This window comes from Oryzias latipes, chromosome 4, assembly GCF_002234675.1.
Source record: "Oryzias latipes chromosome 4, ASM223467v1".
Lineage (NCBI taxonomy): Eukaryota > Metazoa > Chordata > Actinopteri > Beloniformes > Adrianichthyidae > Oryzias > Oryzias latipes.
Window position 1 is genome coordinate 16579579 of NC_019862.2, and position 21460 is coordinate 16601038.

Below are 21460 nucleotides of genomic sequence, written 5' to 3' on the forward strand. Positions count from 1 at the left end.
AAGTCAGCTTCAAGTTACTGTCTGTCACAGAGAGACACAACATCTACACAAACACTCCTTGGAGGGTTTGGTCATTTGGCTCATGATTAATGGGATCCAAAAGAAGCTTATAGATGATTTACGTTGCATCAGCAATAAGGACTACATCCATTTATCCCTCCACAATCTAGACATTCTCCCTGTTCAGCATTATGGAAGAGCTGGAGCACGTCGCAGCTGTTGTTGGGTAAAATGGGATGGGTCTTTTCGCCACAGAAAAAAAAAGAAAAATCCATGAATTTCAGATACCTAAAAAAGGTCCACATTCCCCTGAACTCAATGCCGCACATTTCAGATTGATGAGCTTTGCGAGTTTAATGTGTTTTTATGCAAACACCTTGGAAACATTTCTCACTGCATCTGTGGCACATAATGCATTCTCCAATTTCTTAGCAATGATATGACTATCATTGAGGCCTTCCACAAGGACAAGTGTATTATGTGCTTTAAAAGATGCGTTGTTTCTATAATATCTTGTGGAAAATTGTAAACATTCATGACATGACATTTATATATTTTTGCTAATTTGTTTTCATTTCATTTGTGATTGAAAAGTTAAAGATAAATGAGATGAGTTGCCAAGAACAATCAGAAGGGCCGTAATTTTACTTGTCTCTGTATCGAGTGATAGTAAGCGAGGTTTCTTTCTTTCACAAGTTTGACGGATCGCCAATGAAGTTTGACTTACAGGGGATCCATTACAGCCGATCGTCTGTGAAATAGGATAATTAAAGAGAGATTTTAGCCGTAAGGTAACACCATAAAGTGGTGATTGCCTGCTTGAGAACAATAAACTTTTATTGCTTGGCTACCATGTGCACTAAATGCAGATCCAACGTTCCTTGAACAAATACACAAGTACCCACTCAGCCTTCCTGGTGGCTCAGTCAGTTTATATAAAGGCCGTACGAAAATTAATCCATTTCATTTCAGATGATTAACTTAGTGACACATTGCAGTGTTTGCCAGGAGCCTCAACTGATTAGACTGAATAGAAAATGGAAAAAAAAAAGGTATAAATGAAAAGAAAAACCTGTTTTGTATTTAATTACACCTTGGTGTTTGCATCCTGCTATTAAAAAAAAAACAGAAACATGTGTTAATTAATGATAATAAGTAACTTACCATTTCATGATAAAAATCTTTACAGGCCTAACTGTAATCCAATTACAAATGCAGGCTAGATTTTATCAAAACACATTGAAGATTTTTTTTCTTTTTACACCAAAGATGCAGTTTTTTAGTTTAAAGTCTGTAGTTCTGTATAAATCAGAGGAATCCTCCTGAAGGTGAACAGTTCATCAATTTTAGGAACCAACTGAAAGGAGGATTGGAGAAAGAAAAAGAGGCTTATGGTTGCTGAGCCGGAATGATTAATACAAGCCAAGAAAAGTCAGATTCAGCCAATAACTTGAGTGGGCCACTTTATCGTAGTGATAGTCATTAACATCTAGCAAAGCAGGAGTCCAAATTCTAAAGGCTAGTTTAACAAATTACGATGAAGTCAAGATGTTGTATGTATGGATCGGATTATGACACCTAAGGGTTAGGAAGAAAGCTCAGGGAAAAGCTATTCACTCATATTAATGATAAACAACATTTTGTTGATCTCTGCTAAAATTTAAGAATAACTTAAAAAATCTTTGAATGTTTTAAAATGTTAAATGCATATTTTAAGCACATGTAAAAGTATGTCAGTGGAAACCATTGTTTGTCATAAAGTTAGAACAAAACCAAACGTATGACTTTTGAAAATTGCGGAATTCCAAACAGTAAGCATGTTAAGACAACTGTCAACAACTACATTTCTGAATATCAGGGCATGAATGTATCACTGTGAAGGTCAGGAGTAACAAATGACAGCAATTTACAGTCAAATACTAGAAGAGGGAACAATCAGATTCTGTATGTTAATTTAAGGGTTATTCAATTGAAACTGTTTTATTAAGTAAATACTCATAAAACTGCATAGTTAGAATTAAAAGTATTTGCGTGTTTGATGCAGGATGAAGCCAAAAATTACACATTTTTTCCTAATATTTAATTCTGTACTTTTAAAACTGTAAAAGTGAATTAAAAAGAGAAAAAAATACAAAGAAAACTATGTTATTAAACCTCTAGCAAGGACGTGTTGGATATCATCAAAAATCTTCTATATTTACCCAAGAATTAAAAAAGGGAACAAACACTACTACCATTGCTCAGCGCAGAGTTTCTAAAAATGCCCACATAGCTCTCTCTTTATTAAGAACAGCAGCTGAAACAAGATGCAGTCAAGTGACATGGAAATATTGCTTTCGGATTCACTGACCGTTTACAAAATATGTGCTATAAAATTTTGCATTTTTAATCACACCTCACAGACATGATTTCTTCATGAGTCAACTCAAAATGTACTGAGCATGTGCAACATGTACAGTAGGCTTATGAGCAATTTCTGTACGTGTGACAATAGTTACGTACAGTTTTATGCATGACTGAGTGTTTGCTTACAGGCAAAATGGTGTGTGCATTATGTATGTGTGAATACAAGAATTTGCACATCTGACTTTGCACACCGAGAACTGGAGCGTGATATCTGAAAGTTTTGAGGGGAAAAGAGGAGGTGGGGGTGGGCGGGTGTGATGACTTGAAAATGATATGTTCAAAGCATCCCTTTAACCCTAATTTGTAGCACTTCAATAAAAATTTAAACCTGATTAAGCAAGCAGTTTTATGCTTTTTTGGATCCTATTTTTATTTATGGGACATATTCAATTTAATATGAAGTTCCCTTCATTAAAAATCCTGTGATACACATGTTAATACACTCTGGTAAATGTTGCATCGGTGAACCAAGACTGAATGTTTAAAAAGTTACCACCCAAAAAAATTAAAAGACATACAGTATTTACTTTTTTTGACATTGGGATAATTTTATTTTCTTCTTTGCACTATACAGCTGTAGAAAATGTGTAGCATGAAGCCATTGCCAGACTAGAAAACCTTGCCTTAAAAGTTGCCACTAAAGTGGACTTCGCCCAGTGCTGTCCTTTAGCTGCAAAATCCAATTTGCTAAGAGGGCGTATGTGGTTAATATCAGATTACATTTTAAATGAAGGTTGGTGTTGATTAGTGCCTTTCATTGGAACAATGATCTCTAATTATTCCAGGCCTGAGGTGGGGAGACAGCGAATTATGTTGAAGAGAGAAAGATCAAAGTCATAGAAGGGAAAGAAAAAAAAACCTGAATTGGATGTAAACCCACACTTGAAGAGAAAGTAGCCTGATGGTAATGAAACAAAGAAAATCAGCTTTGCATAATAACAAAAAAAAGCTTAAGAACGTAGTTTTGTACAGATACAAAGATGTCCTTTTCTATATGGCGAAATAGGTAAGTGGAAGAAAAATCATAACATCTATTAGAGACTCGATCTTAAAACTAGCAAAACATATTCCAAAGTGTAATCTTCTTATCCAAAATCCTTTTTTTTTAAATAATAAATACATTCCAGTGGCATACTGCAAATGTTCACCTGCATTTCTGTTTTTGCCTTATTTTTTTGAATGCTGTGGTCATAAACCTGTTCTTACTTTACAGACTTGCTGTCCTTAGTTATTTTTATAGGTACAGCAGAGATCCCAGGCTTGTTAAATGTCCAAACTACAACAGTCTAGTTGTCTGGTAGTGTCACAGCTGGAGAAAGTAAAGCACAACACCTCTGCTTTCATAGAAAATTGCCTCTCTTGGTCATAGTTTAAGGCCCAAAACATTGGGAAGTAAAAATAAAAATAACTTTCAATGTGTTCAATGAAAATTAATAGATTTTAAGGTTAGGAGCCAAGCAGACAATAAAAAGAAAATCAGTAATGATATTTTTTGCCACAACAATGTATCCAAAATGAAGTCAGAGGGCGATGAAAGTAGAAGGTTGCTGGCAAAAACAACTTCATGGGGCTTACCAAACACGCATTTTTGGAGTAATTATACTTAACTACTGTTTTTATCACAGATAAACAAAGCTTTTTTTAGTCTATCCCAACATGAAATAACAGTATGCGATTTTTAGATTGTTTTAAAAATAAATAAAGAGAAAAAAAACTGGTGTTACTAAATTTCAGTGTTTTAACAATGTAATTTTAATTTACAGTTAGTTATAGAAGGAAAACTGATAGCAAATCAATCTATATATATATATATATATATATATATATATATATATTTCACAAAGGTAAAATTTGGATTAATCTGACACGTTTAAGCACATTGACCAAAGTATAAACCAGATTTTTTTTTTTGCCTGCTACAGTCTTTTGTCCATTTTTTTTCTTCCCTTTATGGCTGTTTTCAATATTTTTGCTTTCCTTAAACAGATTGCTAAATATAATGTGATAAAGCAAACAACACAAAAAAGGTCCTGGAGCATCAGCAATAGAATAGAAATATGGTTTAAAAACAATAGTAAAGGCAATCCCATCAGACCGTTGTGCTTTTACTAAATGACTTTTGTGAACAACAACATTGTGACCGTAGATCAATTGTAAGTAGCCCAGAGGCAAAGGTCACTAATCAAATGACAAAATAAAATTGACAAATGAAATCCCATGGTGGTTGATAGGCTGGTGAACATGTCTTTTGCTGACATTTGCTCTGCCTTTTGTAGTTATGAAACACTTCAGAGAAAATCAAATAATTTAGAAAAGAAAAGTAATAATTTATAGCCTTTTGTTTTTTTTTTCTTCAAAATGTTTTCCCATGTTGGTTGACTAAAATACACACAAAAATGAACCACTTAATCGTTGTGAGTACAGTTAACTGCCCGTTTCGCAGATAGGTCAGTCTTTTTATGTTCATCTCTAAGTGGTGAACTTCAAGGTTGAGTCTGAATTCCTTCACAACTCACTACTAAGTGCACTATATAGTATGTTTGCCATTTAGCAGAGCTCTCCAAAACTATAATTCCAAAATCAAGTGTCGTAGAAATTTCCCAGAAGTCTTTGCGAAAAACCAACATGCATCAATGCTCACTAGATTGGCGAATATAGACCACAGTGCATTGTATTTTAACTACTTTAGCGAGAAAAAAAAAAGTATTTTTATTCCTTTTTCATAAACCATCCAAGTTTTCCTAATCAGAAAAAAGTGGATATATAAATTAATAAAGTCTCCATAAAATGTTCATATTTATTAGTTTTTTTACTCTGGAATATCTGTAACATCTTGTTTGAAAAAGTAGTCAGCTTGGTGTCTGAATTGCTTTTTAACTCTAGGGCAATAAATAGTCCTGCACTATATAGTCTCTTGGAGTTATCCTTTCTCTTGAGTATTTATTTATTTATTTTTTGCCAAAAAAGTTGCAGGCACCCCATGTGGCAGGAGGTATTAACAACCAACTGGACACTTGTGGAATTTACAGCATAACTACAAGAATTCCTATAGGTTTTTTAAAAATGTTCAAAAACAACAACATGCCCTTTACTTTTTAGTTACCCCGGCAAAAAAAAGAGAAAAAACCAAAACACTTGCATGGTGTTTGAATTACTGGGGGAAAAAAGTGTGAAATTAAGCTCAAGACATCGGACTTTCTGGGTGTCATAACCACACATGAGACTGTCATTTTCTTTCATTGTTTAAAACTTTTTTAAACATGAGTGTCAGGGTGCTTATTAGGGTGTATTTAATGATGGGGTCAATGACTTTGTAGCAGGCTTGAAAGAGCAGGGGGAACGGACACAGGTAAAAAGAACCCGAGGCAAACCACTGGGGAAATTACAGCGTGGAGCGCCGATACCTCAAGCATAAAATTGAAGCTGTCCGACAATGCCGGTCAATGAATCCTTCCCGCTTATATTCCAGAAATATTTAACAAGCACAATCTCCTGGCGACTGGCTGGAATAGGCTGACCTGCTTGGTGTCTCTGCACAAAAAGACACAGCTGACCCTCCTTCACTAAATAGAAGGAGCTGGAACAGCCTGACAAAATCAAACATTTGCTGTTTGATTATTGTGTCAATATTCAGTAGGATCCAGACGTTTCTGCAACTCATCAAATCACTTTCACACCAGCAGGCGTGAAAGGATGCTCTACAGAAACCCATTGAAACGTCTTCCGTAATGAAGTAGGATACATAGTGTTTGTTGTGTCAATCACCTGAACAAACTGGCAAACATTCAAACTTCCCTCTTCGATTGTAAACATCTGACACTCCATTAAACCTGTTTGGTTATGTGGCAACATGTACAGCCGCAACTCTCCACTCACCTTTCTGCCTACACTTCAAAAGTGAATCCTGGTGTTTCCCCAGTGAAGCTGTAGTTAATTTTTATAAAATGAATTTAAGAGCAAACAGGCCAAAATGTTCTGTAATAAAATGGCCCTTCTGTTTTTTTTTCCCCAAAGAGATATTTCTAAACATTTCTGAGAAGCTGCAAGATTTTAAAAGAATTTTATTTAATATTTAGATTTTATCAATTTTCAAAAATGTTTTAAAGCTTATGCTGCACATATAAGTTTTAAGTACCTCAAGAATATTAAATGGAGAGTCAAAAGTGGATGTGATATGTCTTGGAGAGAGCTGGTGGCTGACCATGTAATGCTACGTGCACACCAAACCATTATTTTATGTACTTGAATGGGCGTTGATCCCATGGTGGTCACACTGGACAAGTGGGGAGGGGCTTCTTCTTGTTTTTCTACTATTTACTAGCATATGTCCACCACCTACAATTGGAAGAGGCTTTGTGTGAAATCTTGCAATTTGGGCGCCAAATGGAAACGGTTTGGTTCATTCCTAGCGTCCTTGCAAAGGTAGATATGAGTTACCATTATGTCAGTAGGGTTGCCTTGATTTATCTTTATCTGAAAAACCAACACAGATGTTGTCAGGCTCACCACCATGTCTGGGTTCACCAGATAAACCAAATCCATACGTCACTACCAAATCAAAGTGCCTGATTAGTCGAAGTTCAACCTGGTTTGACCGGGAACACTCGTTCAATGGCCACATGTTATGTACGCAGAGCCGGAAAACTGTCGTAGAAACTTGCGTTACTACGCATGAACGTAAAAGCCTGAAACGTGCATCTATGTGAATTTTACATACAATTTTCATTGGAAGTGGTCAGTTGAGGGCGGTGTGTGTTAATAATCTTTATTTGTACTGACAGAATGGGACTGAGGGAAACCCAAATTTTATACCTGGTATAAAATCACATAAAGATGCAGTTGGAATAATTTTCAAGTCACTGCTGCTCCACTTGTCACTGATGATTGCCTTATGTGTCAACTGTGAGCTGTTGACTTTATATCCTAAAAATGTATGGCCTACATGATGTATTACATATATCTACTGTCAAATTTCTTAGTGTCATGTTACCAAGAGTGATGTGACAGCTCCTCACTATGGAAATGATTCATGGATCAATGTTTTCTAAAAATATTTGAAAAGTTTTTGGATAGATTTTTGAACTTTTGCCTCCTTTAGGTAACTAAGGCTATTAGCAAAGTCTGGTATAAGCACATTGTGTTATGCATCAACAACCACTCGTCTGTAGAGTGTTTTCTCCAGAATCCCCTCCAGGTTCAGGTTCATTTTCCAACATATAACTACAGGTAGCTACATTGCATGCACAAGCAAGAGAGTACGCATCAACGTGCGTGTGTGTGAGATTTCAGAGCAGTCATTGGAGGTCCATAGTTAATCAGCAGTCAAGCAGAAGTCTCTGGGATCAGTCCATTGATTCTCTCCCAGGGCAATCAATGCTATCAAAGACATTACTTAGACCAAACTCAGAAAACGGATAACACGTAGCAGAGAAGAAAATAGAGTCAGAAATGTATTTCAAAATGGCAAACTAACTGTTTAACACTAGACAGCTAAGGCAAAAATGCCATGGGAGGGGCATGATAAAACAGGTGAATTACGTATGGCTGCCTTTTTAGTGACTATGGTTCTGGATGGGTTCCTTGCACAGAAACACAAAGAATCATGGGTAGATTTGTAAACAAATGAAAAATAAACTGCATCCACTGCTGCCTGGTTAATGAATGAGTGAAAAAAAAACTCTGCATCTTTGTACAAACAAGAAACAATTCTTCAGCTTCTTGACATATCAGAAAAGTTCTCTAAAGTAGCACAACAAACAAATGTTGATCGCCGCCAAGTGAATGAGGTCAATTTAACATTTTCCCCTATATGTAAAGTACCAGGAACACTTTATATTCATGTAGTCAAGGAACATATGGGCACCTTAAAGCACAGATTTTAAAGGGCATAAGCAGTAGTGGTAATCTAATGCACAGATCCTTTTAGAAAAGAGCTAAATAAAAAACAGGCAAAAAAAGTTTTCTTGCATTAATGAGAATAAATAACTGTCGTCAACTGTCGTCTTCTGAACATGTATGATGAAATATAGACCTTTTTGTAATCATTTCACAGCAATTCACAAAATGTATTCCTGTGAACTAAAATCCCACTTGTTGAACACAGTGAACCAAACAGCCCACTGGCACGGTTTTTGAAACACTTGTTCCAGTAAGTTACAAGCTGAGTTAAAATCCAACGGTTTACAAAAGCTGAGCTTTCCCAACAGTTAGCCAGAACTGGAGAAGCCTCTAAGGCAGGGCTGTCAGACTCTCGGCCTCGAGGGCCGGCATCCTGCTGGGTTTCTCCAGAAATCTTACCTCATCTGCTGCTGATTACCTGAATCGAGTGCGTTTTGCCAATGAAAAGCTACAATGGCAGGTTAATTCGGAAACATAAAGGCACCAACGCTTGAGGCCTGGACTTTGACACCTGCATTCTAAGGCGAGACATTAACTGTCTTTTTTAAGTCAAGTACATAACTGCTTTTAGACTTTTGGGATCACCTGCTGCTTCTGTTCTTTTTTAGGAGAAAAGAAGACAAACCTATCAGTGCATGAATATTGCCAATTATTTAAGCCACCTTTAGTTGGTTATCACATTCTCTTCCTCTAATAACAATTTTGTACTTACTTATATTAATAAAAATCAAAAACTTATCAAAACTTATATTGTATTCATTCAGTCTTTTTTACATTTCTAAAAGTAAGAAAAGCACACATTGGACTGCACAAACACAAAGCAGAGAAGACCCAAAAGTAAGAGGAGCTCTGTGTCTGACCTTGATTAAACATAATGAGACTTAACCACAACTTCACTGATCTGATAGAATGACTTTCATGTTCACCTTGTGAGGAATACTAATTTTATGTATCGACTCTCTTTGTACACACACACACACACACACACACTAATAAGAATGTGCAGACCCACACTATCCAAGCCTGTGCCAATCAGTTGTATCACTTCATAACTTCAAAGCGGCTCTTTGACATTCAAATAAAAATTGCAAATAGAAACTGGCTGATAGTAACAGATATAATTTTTTCCCCCCTTCTTTTTTTAATAAGGCAAGAGACAGGTTTCATGCAGCTTGATGCATGTTTGAAGAATTTATAAATCAGCCATGAATTCTGTCTGATATAAAATCTTCCCCAGAGGCACATTTTTAAGAGTCATAACGAAAAAAAGAGGATCATCAAATGTGACAATATCAAATCGAGAAAAAAGGACTCAACTAAATTCGCAACTTAAACTAAAACCATTTTGTCCATCCTACAATTTATTACCAAAATACTTCTAATTCCTGTGTGACATTGTGTTTTGTGTTGATCAAAACAAGGATCCAAATATGAAAAGGAAGTAAAGAAAATCCATTTATTGCAACATATCATTTTTTAATTTGTTTACATGAGCATCCAAGCTACATACCTATACCCACTAGTTATTTCACATTCTGAAATATCAAAAATTTGAAAAACAGCGAGTAGGTTTTGTGATTGTAAGTAATAAAGAAACAGCACAAAGCAGCAAGACTTGCCATTATTGTACAGTGTGAAAATATTCATTTTTGTAAGTTGATTCAAGCCTATGCAGGAAGAAATCATAATGTTGATGGTTAGTTTCTGTGACCTAATAGCAGCATAAAATTATTACCACAGGATTGAATGGAAGCAGTTCTCTGAAACTCCCCTCAGCTGTAACATAATCTTTATTTTAAGCATTTTTTAATTACATATTTATTTATCGTTTTCTCAAGCTTTCGAACTTCATCCAAACATCTTTCGATCATTCATTTGAAAATGCTGGTTTAAAATCTACGGCCTCAACATACAGCTACAAACTAAGACTGGGTATCTTTGCAAAAACATTGAAGTCCCACTGTAATCACCTTTTGATCTATTGTAAAAGCATTCCCAGTGGTCTTTTACCTATGAATATGCCTCTTTTAGCCAAAATTCAAAAACCTGTTTCATTTTCTAGGACTCCAGGGGAAAAGGAGTTCATTAGAGATTCACCTTTGAGTGGTGGGCGGGACTGTTGGTGGGGAGTGAGTCACAGACTCCTAAAGCCTTCTCAGCATGTGTCAGTACCATGGTAAAGGACTAAAGATTGCTCCGAAAATGGAGGCTGCCCTACACAGTAGTTCACTGTCTTTAATCCTGTCCAATTCCCAGGTAATGGTAGTGCTCCAGGATCCGTACAGCTAATCCGTACATAAACCAGAGCTGCTGATGCACTGGTTTTTGAAAAGTCCACACTTTTCTTTCTCTTTAATCACATTGAACTCCAGCTATCCATCCGTCCATGATCACTAGTGTTTAAACAAACCTGATTCACTTTATTCGTGGGCCAACAAATAGACTAAAGTAATCAAAAGAAGAATTTAAACTCATAACAGGTAAGAACTTGAAAAATGTAGATGTAGAAATTTTTTAGAGTTACTGTTCATCCTGCTGATTTATCATTAAGATAATCAAAATGTCCCTGAACCTTGAAAAACCACTGACACCCAATGGCACTTTTCTTTGTAATGTTTTTATTGGCTTTATACCAATATTTTTCAAGCTTTGCAATATTTTACTGCCTTACTTGTTTTTTTTAAGCCTGAAATTGACAAAAACATTAAAATCCACTTAAGACTCCATAACAATATTTCCCAACTTTTATGGATCCTTTCAACAATAAACCCCAAGTTTTACGAGTGGATAAAGGGAAAAGAAAGCTCATAAGTTCATAACTCGCGCAGCTATTTTGTCACCTTGCAGAAGTGTCTTAGGTCATCTAAGCTGAACCATTCTTTCTGAAAGCATTTAATACCCTAATATCAATAAAACGAAAGGTTTTGAAATGACTCTATATCCATTTTTTATCGTTTTGCATTTTTGAACATCTTTTCTGCAATAAAAACTCATGGATACGCTACATATATCTCTCTGTTCCCCGGAACCTGACAGCATGACCATTGTTCAACCTGCAATTCATCAAACTTCTATCAGTCAAGGTAAGTATGCCATCATCTCTGCAGGTTGCACAAAAGCTACAGCTCAGAAATGAAACTACAATAATGAATGCTTGTTAGCAGATGGAAAAAGACGTGTTAAATACATTTAAACCTTTTTTTTTAATTTTTTTATTGTAATAAACCATGCTCATATTCGAATCACAAAAAAACTAAAATGGTATTTGCAGCAGGTAAACTAAATCAGCTTCATGAGATACACATTTATTCAAGCAGACATTGCCTTGTCCTATAAGTCTAGCTTTTGATTTACAAGTTGGGCTTTATGGAAATGATATGAAGTAATCATGTGAAAGAAGTTGGTATGCTGTTTGCCCCTCTGGCCTGTTTTGCCCAGACCAAACCATGTACGGAGGCCCTCCATCTGACACTTAACACTAGATGCGACTAAAAGCAATTTTCTGAGGCAATGTGCAAGAAATGGAAGGCTGACCCTGGGACTGTGCAAAATGTGACAAACTGAGAATGAGTAACCATGAAGGTGCCTCATGTTCCTAAGGCTGAACCAAGCATGCACTTACATGTGGTCCCTGAGGGTGAACCAGCTACTACTACCTTACACAAAAAAAACAAAAACCAGAAACAAAGTCCTGGGGTTTTTTAGAAATTCTCTAAACTTGGTTTAAACTATTTCTATTAATGAAAGCTCCCATAAAAATTAGCCACGACAAACACTAAGGACATGTCAATGTGAATGCAGTGCTGAGCTGCAACATTCATATTTGTTTTATTCCGTTAGGTCTTGTAGAACTGTTTTGTCTATGTGTCTGGTTGTGTTTGTTGGTTCGTCTGTGCCGTTACGTACTGCAGATTGCATCAGCCTCATCAGAACCGTCGGCGCACTCCGGTTCTCCGTCACAGCGCCACTTCGAGGGGAGGCACTGCCCATTCTTGCATGTGAAGTCTGTGGTGGCACAGGTCTTTTTTGCTGTGGAGACAATAAAATAATCATTAAAGGAGGGTATAGCTCTCTACTTAAAGGGTAAAGCGTTATGCTATAACTGGTGCTATAATAAAAAAAACTTAACATATTGTAATTACTAAGATAAGAAGCCTAAAATTTTACCAACTGATAAAAATTAAATCAGGTTGAGAAAAAAATTCCATGGCTCACAGCAATATTTCATTGCAGATGTTCACAAGCAGGATTCCTAGTAGTGTTTTAAAGTGTGGTTTGTACCACAAGAAAAGAAGGGAATAGAAGATTTTTGATGTGCCTGTCTTTGATGGTACCCAGTCTTTTTTTCCCCTTGAGTCTAGCCTCTTTTTTTAAAATACTCCAGGAATCCTTCCATTTCCACTATTTGTTCTGATGGTGAGAGAAAAAAGTGTACAGTACTGGAGAAACAAAATTCATTGAAAACCATTTACACCTGAAACAGTTGATTTACTAATTCCACATACATGCACAAAGGTATTTTTAGCTTACAAAGTGTAAATGCAAAAACAGTAGAAACCAGAGAGGTTAAGAAGAAAAAACTGAGCCCCCTGTAGAGGACATTTGGATGATTTGGGAAGTGCTGAATCTCAGTGTTTGTTAACTTCATTGAGATTTTGAGATTTTAAAGTATGGTATATGAGGAAGCTCTAAATTCCTAAGCAAAGCTTTACTTAATATGCCTCCTACTTGTCAGTCCAGACTGTCTCCATAGATGTAGCTTGATGAACTAAAGACTAAAAATTTTGCAAAGACATTTCCTGAGTGAAATTAAACTTTTTGTTGCGTGTGAACAATTTTTTGACCGTAAAACAAACCAAATGGGATATATTATGCAATTCCAACTTTATCTTTGAAGACCCACTCGATAAAACGATGTTTTTGGTGTTTTTAACATGTTCTTGTGCGATTTTTCTCATCCTAGCGGATATACATAATGAGTAACACTTAAAATTGCATCTTAAGTATTTCTTTATTAAGTGGTTGTTTATCAGGAGCAGAGGAAAAATGCAATTAAAAACAGATTATATGATCTGAGCTGGTATCTGGCTCAAAACGATATGGGTGGATAGCTCCAATATCGCACCAGTAATGTTAGGTTCTCATTGTAAGGGGCTATACGTAAGCCGGAGAGTGTGCAAAAAGATGGATGATGGGAAGTAGGGGGTTGGCTACCTCCTCGCCAACAATCCCACCCACAACTCAGAGGCAAATTTCTAATAGCCCCCCCTGCTCTGCAAAAGCGATGCCCTGGAAAACAACAGGTTTTTAGGGTTTTAGTGAAAAAAATGGCATAATCAAATAAAAAGACCACTGGGAACGCTTTTAAAATACATCAAAAGATGCTTGGAGTGATCAGCGTCAAAGATATGTTGTCCAACAGCTAGGCAAACAGATGAAAGCTGAAGGCCTGTTGTGTTGGACATATTTTATTTTAACAAGAGGGGTTATTCATCTTCAGACAAACCAAAGGTATGTCTGAATAAACCCCTTTTGTAATTGAGGCCAAACTTTATTAATTTCAATCATGTTTGAAAATCATTGGTGTTGGACCGGACGGAAAAGGAAAGAGGGGAAGAAGAGAGAGGGACGTTAGAGAGAGGGGGGGGTAGGAGGGTGATAATAGGAGGGGAAGGGGGGTAAGACCATGAAGCAGCATAGAGCAGACAGGTTTACTGGTTGTTTATCGTTACGGTACGGTTCAAATGTAGTACAAAAAGGGCGGGGCCTGTTCACACACACTCAAATATTATCAACACACCTGCTAGCCGCAAAAATGTCCACATGTCAACATGCACACAAAACAGATAGTGTTCACGAACGCATACCTATGCCTTTAAACCAACTAGTGTGAAATCTTTCATTCATTCAATCATGCAAACTATTAGTGCAAAGGTGAGCTAACACCTGTGCTCAAGTGAGTGTTTATGTTCTTCTAAAATGGATGGTGGAATGTGAAAAGAAGGAGGAGGAGCGCCCAGCCACCCCCACACCCATACCCCCGCCGCAGCAGCAGCGGCAGCCGGAATTCCCCCAACGCCACACGGGAACAGGCAGGGAACAACCGCCCCCCGGGCGACCAAGACCGCCACCCAGGCCAGGGCCAGCAGGACCGCCGCGAGGCCCCCAGAGCCAGAGAGCAGGGAGGCGCAGAGGGAAAGAGAGCGCCGCCCCAGCCCAGCCAGGAAAGCAGCCCCCCGCCGCGCCGGAAGAGCCCAACGCAGGGCCCCACCGGAGAGGGACGCCCACAGCCCCAGACGAGCACCCCACCACCCCCCAGGAGTTCCGGGCATCCCCCCGCCCCGACCCCAGGTACGAGCCAGGACCCCCCAAGGGAGACCCGCTCCGCACTCCAGGCAGCCACCCACCCGGCCCACGGTTGGTCCAGGTAGGAGCAAGGCCGCCCCCGCCCAGGAGGGGGGAACCCCGGGGAAAAAAGGGCGGCCCACAAGGGATGTTATAAATATGGCCCGACCAGGCTCGGCCATGTTGGAAGTTTGGCGGGGCCCAGCGCCCAGGGGCAAGGACCAGGACTCACCCCCCAGGGACACGAACACCCCCGGCTCAGGTGTAATATGAACCCCCCCACCGTGCGGAGAGAGCACCGCCGGGCCCAGGGAGCCGGCACCCAAGGGACACGGCCGCCATCGCCAAGGGGCCCGCACCCCCCACCAGGGAAGGGGTAGGGGACAGATGGACCCAGGTCCCACCTTCCTTGTAAAATGTGTGTGCGTGTATGGGTGTTTGAGAGGGTGTTTGTGTGCATGTGTGTGTGTTTATGTTTGAATGTATATATTGAAGGGGGAGGGGTGTGTGTACTAAGGGGGGTGCAGTTAAAATTGGCGAGTAGGGCACTAAGGGGACATCTCCTGATTACTCACAGTGATGTCCCCTCACCCTCCACACCAAGGGGCCCTAAATGTCTAAGGTGCGGTTAAAATTGGCGGGTAGGGTGCCAGGAGGACATCTGCTGCTTGCAGTGATGTCCAAGCACCCCCCCTACCAAGGACCCTACATGTCTAAGGTGCAAATAAAACCGAAAGAGGGGGGGCCCACTCCATACGGCAACCATAGGAGGGGGGCCACTCCCAAGTAGCCCCCCCTACCAAGGCGCATCGCAGGCTAGACCCCCCACCCCCTCACCCTAATATGAGGTTATATAAGGAAGGGGGTAGGTTGGGGACAGCTGGTAGACTGTCCCCCGGTGGTCAAACAGCCGTCCCCCAGCCCACCCCCAGCAAAGGGGCCAGGGCCACCCAGCCCAGGGGCCCACCCCCGGAGGCGCCGACACCCCAGGCCCGGCACCACCCACCCCACACAGAGAGAGAGGAGCCAGAAAGCGTCGCCCCCCCCCGGAGCAAGCCCAGGCCCCCACCCCCAGACGCCGGCCCTAGAAGAGCTCTGGTCAGGCCTCGACGGGACCGAGGAGGCCAACCAGCCGAGGCAACCACTGATTGCCTCAGCGGAGACCCCGACCCGCTAGCCCCCCCGACCCGTACTAATAATGGGCCCCCCCTCCCCCCCAGAACGCCCCCCCACAGGACAGGGCCGTCAAGCCCCCCACCCCACCCCACCCCAGACCCCGCAGCCGAAGCGGGTGACACCCAGAGCGACCGGGGGCCCCGAGAGGGTTGTCCCGTCCCGTCCCAGAGCCAGGGAAGGGCCGATCCCAGCCCCAGGTGCAGATGGGCAGCCCATCCGGCGCCGCTGGGCCCCCCCCACCCGAGCAGGGCCCCCCGCCAACCCCCCCCAGCACAGGCAAAGGGACCACCCCCCCAAGCCAAGCCAGACCACCACCCCACCCCCCCACCACGCACCCCCACACCCAAGCCCAGAGGACCACGCAGCGCCCCAGCCCGCCCCACCCAGGCACCGGACCCGACCCCCCGACCAACGGAGCCCCCCACCGCCCCCGCCAGGCACCGGAAGCCCCGACCCCCACCCCAAACCACGGCAGAAGGGCAAGGAGCAGCGACGACCAAGCCCTCCACCCCCTAAGTCATGGAGTCAACCACAGGAGACCAGAGAGACTGAATTCTTTCAAAGTTACTTGAGCTTTGGGCTGACATTTTTTCCAAGCTGATATGATCAAACAGCAGATTTCTGTGTTGACTTATGTTTATATTTTTCTTGTTTTTCCAATTTATTAAAATAGTTTTTTTGGCAATACAAAGAGTTATGAAAATGATAGATGCTAATCCTTCTTCTATATCGATGGCACTCATGTCACCAAGCACACAAAGTGACGGTGAGGCAGTGATTGAAACCTTAAGCCAGACTGATAAATCGGCACATACCTGCTGCCAGAGAGCCTGGACAGGAGTGCAGAACCACAGTGCGTGCATGTAGCTGTCGGGTAGATTATTATCACAGTGCTCGCAAATGTCTGAGTTACTGAGACCCATCTTGAACATCCTCTGTCCAGTGTAGTAAATTCTGTGAAGAGTTTTGAGATGGATTAGCTGCAGATTTGGACTTTTTGTCATTTTAAAGGTGTTTAGACAAAGTTCTGACCAGAAGCTTTCATCTGTGCTGATGCTCAAATCTGCATCCCATTTTTTTTGTTGGAAGGGCAATATTGTTATCTAAATTACATAAAAGTTTGTATATTTTGGAGAGAGTTCTATTCATTGAAAAATTAATCAGAGTGGTAACTACATCTGGTAGCTTTAAATCGTCGTCTTTAATTTTATACTTTTTAGTAATACTTGATTTAAGTTGCTGATATTCCAAGAAGTTATTTATTCCATGTTTGTCTTGAAGTTCCTGGGGGGTTATGAATCTTCTATCAATAATTACGTGCTCTAGTTGTTTTATGCCCCCTGCTTGCCAAGCTGGGAAGTGAATCATTTTTTTGTTAATAAGGATGTCCGGGTTGTTCCAGATGGGTGTCAAAGATATGTTGTTTCAATGGCTTGTGATGCCTTCAATTTCCGTCTGACTTTGGATGTTCTGGATCAAGGTTGTACAATATGGCTCCATTTTATTATAGCTCCTTGACTCAAGATAAGGAGCGATAATGACAATATGCAAGCCATAAAAACAGACAGCAGGGGGGAGCAATCCTTTATTGGTAAAAAAAAAAAAAGTATTCCAAATTACTGGCAAAAATGTCATTTCAAGTACAAAAACCCACAATTCCTGAATCTGAAGACTATGCTGTTTTTTGTTTTGTTGGTTTGTTTGGCAAAAGGCACATTGAATTGTAGAAGGTGTGCGCTTAGAATGAAAGAAGAAGCATGTCTCAAAGGATGACAGAGCAGTCCTATCCACAGCCAAAGGTAAATAGAAGGAACTGGGGAAGAGAACAGAGGTGCATAAATGGAAGACAGAAAAAAAAATGCTGTCATGGTGGGGTCTCATGTAATGGCATAAGACTTCACAAAGGAGAACAGAAACCTTTTTCTATCTGCCAGCATGTTTGCTGAAAGTCTACCTCTAACAGTGTGCCCTCCTTGTTTTCATCTGTCCCCATACAAAGAGAGCTGTCTCAGCACACACTTCTCATTGAGCAGAGAGAAAACTTCGAAGCTCAACGAAACTGGCTGGAGAGATCCCAAAATATGCTTTTTATCTGATGTCAAGGGTCATCTTAATCCTCTCCAAAACCGGCTTGTCTAATTCAGATGAGGCCACAAAGTGATAAGAGTGACAGATGGCTTATAACATACACTCACAAGGATTAATTAAAATATGGTAGCAGCTATATTTAAGGCTTTAAAAGCTCCACCAAGCATTTTTTTATAAATGCTGTTTCAAATGATAGCGAAAACGAAGAAGAAGGTAGCGGGATTCAAGTTCAACCCATCTTGTTTGGAGAGATTAAAGCACCAGAAAAAAAAACCTTCTCTGTGAGGAGAAGCATTTAGCTGACCTTTTAAACAGATAATAGTGAGCACTCCCACTCTGATGAAATTAAAAAGCTGCATTAATCAGAAGGCATACAAAAGCGATGGAGGGAACCAAATCGACAACATTTAGACAAAAAAGCAAATTTCCTAATCAAACAGGCATAGAATATATTTTTGGGGGAGTGACGATTAATTTTAGCAACAATTCATATCATAATTTGTGGTTGCTTATATGATTTAGTCGATTGAGTTTGAACAATCCAATTTACTGACCTAAAAATGACATCAACAATTCAACCAGTGTGACTCATAGATAAATGCCTGGGTACTGAACAGTGCAGGGGAAGTTTTCCAGATTCCTTGAATTTCTTGCAAGATAATCAACAGTAAATTAAATATGTGTACAAATCCATTCACATTTTAGTTTCCTAGTTTCAGCTTAATTTCGGTTTAAAAATAAAAAAAAATACAAATGGAACCATGTATGTTGTCCCCTGTGGTCGATTTTACGGCATAGTAAAATGAACCTACCCTACCTCAATCCAAATTGTATTTTCCACCATCGGTTATAACAGATTTATTTCATTTTGAAACATCTTTTTACATGGAAAAGGTCAATTCAATTAACAAGTTTCCTTAGATTAATCTGGCTGGATCATCAGAATATAAAATGATTTCATTAATTAATTTGATTTGGTTGATTCCTCGTTACACCCCTTTAAATTTTCCATTTCTTAAAAACTCAACATTTCATTTCATATTCTAAACATTGCAAACATTTTACTTTCGAAGCAGGCACTGTTTGAAAGAAGGAATAATTCAAACACATCCTAATATCCAATACAGTTATCAGTACAGTGATAAATATTCATAAAAGATGCCAATGAATATTTTTCTGTCTTTCTGGTCAATCAAATCCTAAAAGTCATGCTAATGCTTCAAACGTCTGCACAGAAGGCCTGCCCACATTTGGCCACTCCTCTCAGGAGTTGCTGACACTCACAAACAGCTGCATATAATCTGAATTCTGATGCAGCCAGAGCTGACATATACCCGCATCATCCATATGTAGCAGCCCAAATAAAGCTCATGAGCTGCAAAAGTGAATGGAGAAGCAGGAGGAAGTATACATACATTAAACCAACATGCAAACCCACACCTGCCAGCCAGCCTTCTACCCAGAGTTGAAACACAACATTTCATTTTGCCCCTGTCTCCTGATGGAAAAAGTGATGAATATTTATGTGAGGGGTAGCGGATCCAAGCGAAGCTCCTCTGCTGGCTTTTCTCCACATTATTGAGCCATCAATAACCTGGTTCACTTTTAAACTGAATCACCTCCACGCTTTAATCATTCCACTTCACTTGGAATACAACCAGCTATTTCTCAGCCCTACGAGACAAAAGACAATAATGCAATTTGCAGCATAACTAATGTGCAATTAAATTTACCTTGACTGAGTTGTGTTTTATTCAAATTTAGCTGGTAAGAAAAGCTAATTCACTGCTATCCATTGTAATCTGTCCATTTATCTATCTTGGACAAGCAGGGGATAAAACCCTTAGGAGATGTCCGTTGTCATTAATAGACTTGCTGCACATTGAATGAGTCTGATCTCCACATCATCCATCAACTCCTGATAGCAGACACCTCCAAGGGTAATCTACATTATCCAGTGGTCAACTGACTGAAAACAAAAAGAAAGGAGTCTAAATATAGAAATCTTTTATAAATGAACACAAAATACGTTGTGAGTTCAGTTTAAATGTGTTAAGAGATTGGCAAAGCAAGCTGCACCATTACTGTGAAAAGACTGACAAATGATGGCTAGTTTTTTATTTTTATTTTTTAGGAATAGAATTTCTGGCAGCAGGACAAAACAAGGGTGTCACTTTTTTTTCTTTTGGAAATGCCAGCACAACCCTGTCTGTGTGGTGTCCATGTGAGGCTTTTGTGACAAAGGAATGTGTGAGGAAAGGAGCTTTTCTTATTTTGGTTATTTTGGTTTTATTTTAATATTACCCACAGCTATTTTGTGTATTTCAATTGACCCCCCGCTTATTTTAAAGTCTTGTTTTCAGTTTGTCTTAGTGATTTTGCTTGTTTTACCCCACTTTTGTTTTCTTAAAGATCCAGTTCACACCAACAAGTACTTGGATAAGTACATCTCCTGACTGAATGCTCATTAAAAGCTCATTCATATGAGACATTGGTGAGGCTTGTCCATCAAAAACCAAAACTTGATTTTGATTTATATAAATGAGGTATTTCTGTCAGACTGAACCAGTAGACTGAACAAAGATAGCATGAACTCTCATGCCTCGTTCACACCGGACCAAAAAACGTGTGTTCAAGCGACGACTTCCAATGAAAAGATGAAGTAAAAGCTTGTCCTATATATTGGTGTTTCGGGCTTTCGCATTCAAAACTCTCACGCTGGGCTTCACATACAAAGCGACTGACCACTGAACAGGCGGTGAAACTGAACACTGATCGTTAAGGAGAATTTAATAATTTCGGTTTGTGTCCGGCCAGAATTCTTTGACACCAAGTCTTTTTATCGGAATAGATCTGTGAAAAAAAAAGCTTGGAGAAAGATTCACGAGACCTACTCCGCTGTAACATTTAGCATCAAGCCTCCTCCAACTGTGACTACATGCGCTAGTATTAGGGAGCGACAATCCAGTGTGTAAACAGTATTTTTAAAATTGCATTCAAGAATCCATTTTTAGCACTTCTTGAAAACGCATGCCCGATGTGTACGTAGCATTAGATGATTAGGCGTCATCATTTTTAACATAAGAGTCCGTCTTTGGTACTCAGAAGATGTCATTTTTCTATCCCAAAAGTTTTAAATGTCACAGTGTCAGCAGCATCCTGATGTCACTTGATCACAGCTAATCTAGCACATTTACTGAAAATGTTGATTAAGCAGTTTTCTGAAATTTCCATGATCAGGCTCCTTTGTCCGGCTTTGATAGACACTCCGTAGCCCAATGAAGTCAAGAATTTCCCCAACGCCCGGGGGGCGGTTGTTCCCTGCCTGTTCCCGTGTGGCGTTGGGGGAATTCCGGCTGCCGCTGCTGCTGCGGCGGGGGTATGGGTGTGGGGGTGGCTGGGCGCTCCTCCTCCTTCTTTTCACATTCCACCATCCATTTTAGAAGAACATAAACACTCACCTGAGCACAGGTGTTAGCTCACCTTTGCACTAATAGTTTGCATGATTGAATGAATGAAAGATTTCACACTAGTTGGTTTAAAGGCA

At 39.9% G+C, this 21460-nt stretch overlaps 1 protein-coding gene across 6 annotated transcripts in view; it reads right to left on the minus strand.

Annotated features, from left to right (window-relative positions):
- Positions 1 to 21460, minus strand: part of LOC101167610 (low-density lipoprotein receptor-related protein 8) — a 170480-nt gene that overhangs the window by 74486 nt on the left and 74534 nt on the right. For all 6 annotated transcript variants that reach the window (XM_011474155.3, XM_011474153.3, XM_023954326.1 and 3 more), the window contains exon 3: positions 12211 to 12333. In XM_011474155.3, the coding sequence (XP_011472457.1) occupies positions 12211 to 12333 (123 nt within the window). The remainder of the gene's footprint in view (positions 1 to 12210; positions 12334 to 21460) is intronic.